The sequence below is a fragment of the Rosa chinensis genome, chromosome 1, assembly GCF_002994745.2.
Source record: "Rosa chinensis cultivar Old Blush chromosome 1, RchiOBHm-V2, whole genome shotgun sequence".
Taxonomy (NCBI): domain Eukaryota; kingdom Viridiplantae; phylum Streptophyta; class Magnoliopsida; order Rosales; family Rosaceae; genus Rosa; species Rosa chinensis.
In genome coordinates this window covers 57097176-57103637 of record NC_037088.1, presented here as the reverse complement: position 1 = coordinate 57103637, position 6462 = coordinate 57097176, and the positions used below count along the sequence as shown (strand labels likewise).

General features: G+C 40.3%; 1 protein-coding gene across 2 annotated transcripts; it reads right to left on the bottom strand.

The window, feature by feature from the left end:
• On the bottom strand, positions 1–3134 carry LOC121048900 (CASP-like protein 4D1). Of its 2 annotated transcripts, none has more exons than XM_040519752.1 (3): positions 2826–3134; positions 2480–2603; positions 1–347 (listed from the first exon to the last, which is right to left on the bottom strand). In XM_040519752.1, the coding sequence occupies exons 1-3, from the start codon at positions 3002–3004 to the stop codon at positions 186–188; spliced, it is 465 nt and encodes a 154-aa protein (XP_040375686.1). In that variant the 5' UTR covers positions 3005–3134; the 3' UTR covers positions 1–185. The 2 variants fall into 2 exon arrangements, with proteins under 2 accessions (XP_040375686.1, XP_040375650.1); XM_040519716.1 differs by having other exon boundaries at positions 1–366; positions 2826–3133.
• Positions 3135–6462: the final 3328 nt, after the last annotated feature.

Genomic DNA, 6462 nt, shown 5'->3' with positions numbered 1-6462 from the left:
AATCGTAAAGTCTCATTTTGGTATATATATGATTATATGATCGCTGTGACACAAGACCCAAACGCAACGAGTAGAGACTCTTCATTAATTAGTGGGTACAAGCTACAACGATACTCAAGCATGTTGTGACTTGTGAGTCTAATAATTCCTCCTGACAAGGGTATGGGAAGACAGGATCGACAGTGCTACAGACAAGAAGAAGCCAAGGAGGACAAGTCCAGAACACGTCTTATACATACCCCAATAATAGTTGTTAGTGACCAGCACCGCGAACGTGTCGCCCACGTAATCAGAGAGAGCTTTTTCCACAGCTTGGACCGTAAGAAATCCTGCAACAGCTCCTGTAACTAATAAATTCGACAAAACCTGCCAAAATTGGTGATTGATTGTTATCGAAAGGAGTCAACTCGCAACTCCAGTTGCTATATTTGAAAGCAATAGAATTACAATACAAAAATGCAAAAAACTCCAATTGCTATATACATCATCCAGATAGTTTTCGATTAATTACCAATTAGTATGACTGATTGAAAAAAAAAGGATGACTATGAAACCATAAATAATTATAGATCTTTGACTCAAAGCACTAAAATGAGTAAAAATTATCTCACTTACATACCCAACCAACATATTTTTATTCCCACTAACCCAATTAAAAATGAAATGATTATTTTATCCCCAATCTAATTAATAAACTACAGCAATGCCACTCTTCATCTCTCTCACTCCAGCACGACCCGTCATCGGCACCTCTCTCTCTCTCTCTCTCTCCAGCACGACGCTGGTGGATTCCCACGGTAACAGAATTTCTGGTACTACATTTCAGGGAAGGTAGAGCCATGGAAGAACTTGGCAGCCGATCTTTTGGAGCCTTTTTCGATTCTGGTGACCGAGCCGATCGATCTGAACAGCAACGGAACGGCGACACTCATCCCTCCGTCGGCCTTCTTCCCCATCGTTTTCCAACACCGACGTAGTCGTTATCATCTTCGGCATCGCCGGCGTCATGTTTTGCGTTTGTACTTTCTCTCTCTCTCTATCACTCTCTTTAAGTTGCTAATTCCTTTTGTTTTGAAATCTAAGGTTGTGATTGAACGATTTTGTGGGTGCAGATCAATCAAAAGAAATTATGATGGAAAAATTCTGAAACCGAAGAAGATAACAAAGAAGTAAGGGTTCCGATGGTCTGCAACCGGGAAAGAAGGGGAAAGAAGAAGACTGGGTGCCCAAATCAATTTTTTATTTTGAATGGAGCTGAAGGAAAGAGAAAAAAATTTGAATGTCTATTGGGTGGGCAATAGACGTTTTGAATTGATATAATCTCTTGGTTTTTTTCTAATCAAAGTTTTATTTGTCTAATTTTAGGAAGATTAGTTTCTATTCCGGCGACCTAAAGTTCTACTGGGGGCAAGACAATAGACATCTATTGGGGGCAATAAAGGTTTATAGACTGCTATTGTGGGCAAAGTTCCGGCGACCTATGAAATCTCCGACGATCTCTTTGGGGACATCTGGCGAGGTTTTTAGAAAGTCTGGTGGGCGGCGGTAGGTAATTGGAATCCGGTGACCGAATTCAGGTGAAGTCACGAGATTCTTTTACCTGATTTCGGTCACCGGTCGCAGGATTCCGGCGAAGTCTCTCTCTCTCTCTCTCTCTCTCTCTCTCTCTCTCTCTCTCTCTCTCTCTCTCTCTCTCTCTCTCTCTCTCTCTCTCTCTCTCTCTCTCTCTCTCTCTCTCTCTCTCTCTCTCTCTCTCTCTCTCTCTCTCTCTCTCTCTCTCTCTCTCTCTCTCCCCCTAAGTAACAAAGGGGTGAGGGTAAATTAGTCTATTAAAAAAAACTTAATGGGGTATTAGAGAAAACTTCCTTAAAGTGTTTTGGGGGTAAGGAGGAATTAAAAAAATTTAATAGGGTAAGTGGGAAAAAACCCATTAGAAATGGGGTAAATGGACAAAAACCCAATAAGTATCATCCATCCTCTCAATTTATAAATCAAACAACCAAATTAACTTCTTTTTTCTTGTTCCCAGATTTCGTTTTATCGAGGTGAATTTCTCCAGGCCGGTAAAGCTCATATCGAGCGAAGTCATGTCCTCTTGACAATCTAGTTTCATACGCCTTAAATTAATTTATCAAACAGGCCTATGTTTTTGATACTGTATTGATGAAATAATAACATAATGAAAAGTTATCCTTCCCATGGCTCCCAAGTTTTAATTTATTTTGTTCAAGCACATCTATAGGAAAGCGAATTTCGTTACTGACAAATTAGTGGATCTTGACTATGATAGAATTCATAAGCCTGCTGTTTGGTTTTCTTATCTCCCCATTTTTGTGTTTCTAATGTTTCATTTGGATCAGCTGGGCGGGGTTGTGTTTGTGATTTTTTGTTGTAATTTTTCTTTTTTTGTATCAAAAATAAAATAAAATAAACATAATGAAAAGTGCAAATTAAGTAACCGCACAAATAGCACCCATACCTTCTGGCCATAGAAATCAATCAACAGGTTCCCTTCATCATTTCCTCTCTTGATGCGCAAAGCTACAACAACGGTTCCATAGATTGAAAACCCAATTCCGAGAGCTGTTGTGGCGGCCATGTATCTGCATTTAATTAATGAAATAAACTGAGTTTCGTCTATAATGTTGATATAGCATACATGAGAGTACAAGTTGATGATGCATGGGGATGATTGACACTGGTGATGGATCAATTTGACATGCATATATATACACACTGGTGATGGATCAATTTGACATGTGTATAGACATGCATATATATACACACTGGTGATGGATCAATTTGACATGCATATATATACATACTGGAATCCAACTTGATCATAAAAACGAGCGGTTTTAGTGTTTCCGTTGTCACTAGGGTCTGGATAATCCTGATTATTGGCGACGAGCATCACGAGTGATACAAACAGAACAATGGCAGCCAGGACCCTCAATACAATAGTAACGATTCGCGAGACCCCAGGCGAAAGCATAAAGGCCATCTCTGCTTTCTCAACACCAGAGATTTCGCTTCCGCCTGGCCAGAGCTTTCAAAAGGGCGTTCCTACGTTGGTTTCTTTCAGAGTTTCAGCTAGCTAACTAGTATGCCATTGTTTTTTTTTTTTTTTTTTGTCTATTTTCGCAAAGGAGAAGTTGTTCCAGAAATAGTTGCACAAAATTTGGAGCTGCATAAACATAGCGGAGCCAAGACCATATATATATAGACCTTTTTTTCTCCCTTCTTTCTTGAGTTGATTGATTATATAATCTGCAACTTCCAGAAACCTGAAGGATTTCACCCTAAACTTCTGACCAAAAAAAATATTTCACCCTAGCCACTCACTGGCAAGCGTATCAATCAAATTTTTTTTTTCAATTTCTATCTGAAATTGATCTTGCAATGTTTCATAATTTGTTTGTTTGTTTTTTTTTTCAAGGAAAAGACGACAATTTGTTCAAAGAAAAAAAAGACAACAATCAGTATATTGACACAGAGTACAATAGATAGATGCAAAAAGAACATCAAAATAAAAAATAAATAAATAAATAAAAATAAAACCAAGGTGCAGATGTCCATCTAAATTAAAGGGTAATAAGAACATGACCACATGCTAAAAGTCATCAAAAAAAGCATTATGTGTTAAAGGAAAAGCACATTATGTGTTTTTGTCTAAGTGACTGACGGAGATAGAATCAAGGAATTAGCGATTACCATCTATCAGCAAGGATTACGGACCAATCAGCATTTAATGTCATCATTGTAATTGATATTTCCGTTGTAATTCTCTCCCTATATAAAGAGGCTATGAAATGAAATGAATAAACCAATTCCAATTCTCATTTTACTTTTACATAGGGGTCATCATGGGCCGGGCTTGGGCCAGCCCTACCCTAAATTTTAGGGCTTAGGGTCGGGCCGGGCCGGGCTTTGACCAAGTCAACAAAACTTAGGGCCGGGCCGGGCCAGGGCTTCAATATGTAAACCCTTACCCGCCCTTAAGGCCCATTTCACAAGGGTTGAAAGGGCCGGGCCGGGCCTTTCTCTGTTTAACAATTTAACACTTTTTAACTCAAACTCTCAAAGATCTAAACTCTTAATTTGAATAACTGAAATCACTGAATGTCTTCAATATCATAGACTTATAGTCTGAATTCTGAAATCTTCATATCATCAATTACAATATTTACATAAACTAAAGTTACTAAATGATGTAGCCTACATCAGTTCAAGAAAAAAAATAGTAGGAAAGGTGTCATTCTTGAAGACTTCCGTAGTCAAGATCCAATAATCCTCTCTTCCCATGAATCTGTTAAAACACAAAACAAAAATATGTTAAAAAACAATACATTAAACCATCTATAAACCAACAAGTGCAGATTACTTATGCACATATTTGGGATTGACTCGTTCAAAACAATACTTAGTTATAAGAACCGTAATGTGCAGTTCAAAACAATACACCAACAAGTGGGAGTCTTCTTCCGTCTCTCTCTATCTCTCAACCCAAACAGAAAATCAGAAAACACCAACAAGTAGGTCATCAAATTTGAACTGTAACTAGAAAAATTCTCTGTAAAACCAAAGGAAATGTTAAATTGAGTAGCTAATTGGCGTACCTAGACAAACAATCGGGTTATTTCACTACCCACAGTTGTGAAACTGGAAAGCTTCAGTCTTTATTTTCCAATCTCCATCATCATGCTACCCATAAGCAAAAGCTTCAGTCTTTATTCTCGAATAGTCGAATGCTTGCGTTTTATATTGGTAAAGGCGTCAGGAAGGGCGGCGACTGGGTCTCAGGATCGGCGGAGGGCGGTGCCAGGCCTCGGAGTTTGCGGAGGGCTGCTACTGGTTGGACTGCAAGGCGGAGGAGGATGGGTCTCGAGGTCTGCGACAGGCAGCGAAGGGTTGAACTGCAGGCGGAGGATGGGTCGAGGTCTACGATGGGTTGAACTGCAGGCGGAGGAGGAAGTGTTTACGAATCAGAGAAGGAGGATGGGTCTCGGGATCGGCGAAGGAGGTCGAGGAAGGAGGATGGGTCTCGGGGTCTGCGACGGACTGGACTGCAGGCGGAGGAGGAGGGCTTTACGGATTGGAGAAGGAGGATGGATTACCAGATCGGTGAAAGGCAGCGACGGGGTCTCGGAGTCGGCGCCACGGACATGGGCGGATCCAGGCTATAAGTGGGGCGGGCTCAAGCCCGTCCGAGAATTTTGGGCTAAAAAAAAAAATTAGATGTATACATTTTTTTTTAGTTGGGTATTGTCTATAACTCCAGCCCAAGCCCGTCCAATTTTTTTGTTCTTGTTCACTCTACTAGTCGACTAACTCGACTTTGATTCTTCGACTACGCTCCGACCCCAGTTCGTCACTTCGTCTAATCCGACCCTCGGCTGTCGACTCCTCAAGTCCTCCCCCTCCTCTAAACTTCTGCAAATATGTAGCTCTGGCCTCTGGGCTCTGGCATTCTCGGCTTCTCCAAGACATCAACATCAATTTGGGGCAATGATTCAATGTAAGATTTTGTTTAATTGAATCAATCCAATTTGGGGCAATTTATAGGGTTTAAGGATTGATGTGAAATTCATGTTCGTAGGTTGTATTCAGGTGAAGATTTCGTGGATTGAACTCACTGAAGAATGAAGGTTCCGGACTTCGGGACTTGCGGTCAAATTCTCTTCGTCTCATCGTCTGGAATTCTGAAAATCTGGTATGCAGTGTTGACTGTTGAGCGTTCTCTCCTTCTCCTTGTCTTGCAAATCTGCAATTTATCATTTTATTGTTTAATTGTTGTGGCCTGTGGGTTAAATCTGATGTGGGTAAGTGGGTTTGAATGTTTGATTAATTGATCAAGTGGGTTTGAATGTTGATTAATTGATTAAGTGGATGATCCAACTAGAGAACTTATAAATGGAGGTATGATTGTATGAAATGGGAACATATCTGTGATCTGTCAATGAATTGTGATTGATTTGTGTAAACTGTCAAGCGGTTTCATTGAACCAACCTATTTGCTGCTTTTTTTAGCTGCACTTGTTGTCTTGTTTGATATTCCAAGTCTGGAAATACGAAGTGGAACACAAAGGGATTAAGTGAATGGCAAAAGCTTGAGTCAATGTGTCTACCGCTTTCCGAGAATCTGAGGCGCTTTTTTCTTTTCCTTTCATAGTTTCATTTTTTTTTTTGAAGAAATCCTAGCCCGCCCAAAGTTTCAATCCTAGATCCGCACTTGGCCGCGGATCGGACAACTTCTCTCTCTCTCTCTCTCTCTCTCTCTCAAATGGATGAGTCGATAAGATATGGCAGTATAGGGTGGCTGATGCGAATTGGAAGTCTTTAGGGTCTTTAGGTCGAGTGACTCTAGTCAATGACCTAGTTGACAACACTTTGGGCTTTGGGTTCAGTCTAGGCAAAACAGGCCTCATAAATTAATTGGGTTCAATCTAATACCCATTATCT

Excerpts from the sequence above, each read along its gene's own strand:
- LOC121048900 (XM_040519716.1), bottom strand. The coding sequence starts at position 3,004 with ATGGCCTTTATGCTTTCGCCTGGGGTCTCGCGAATCGTTACTATTGTA. Across the intron at positions 2,604-2,825 it reads TATGATCAAGTTGGATTCCA|ATACATGGCCGCCACAACAG; the intron begins GTATGTATATAT and ends AATTAAATGCAG. Across the intron at positions 367-2,479 it reads TTGATTTCTATGGCCAGAAG|GTTTTGTCGAATTTATTAGT; the intron begins GTATGGGTGCTA and ends CAATTTTGGCAG.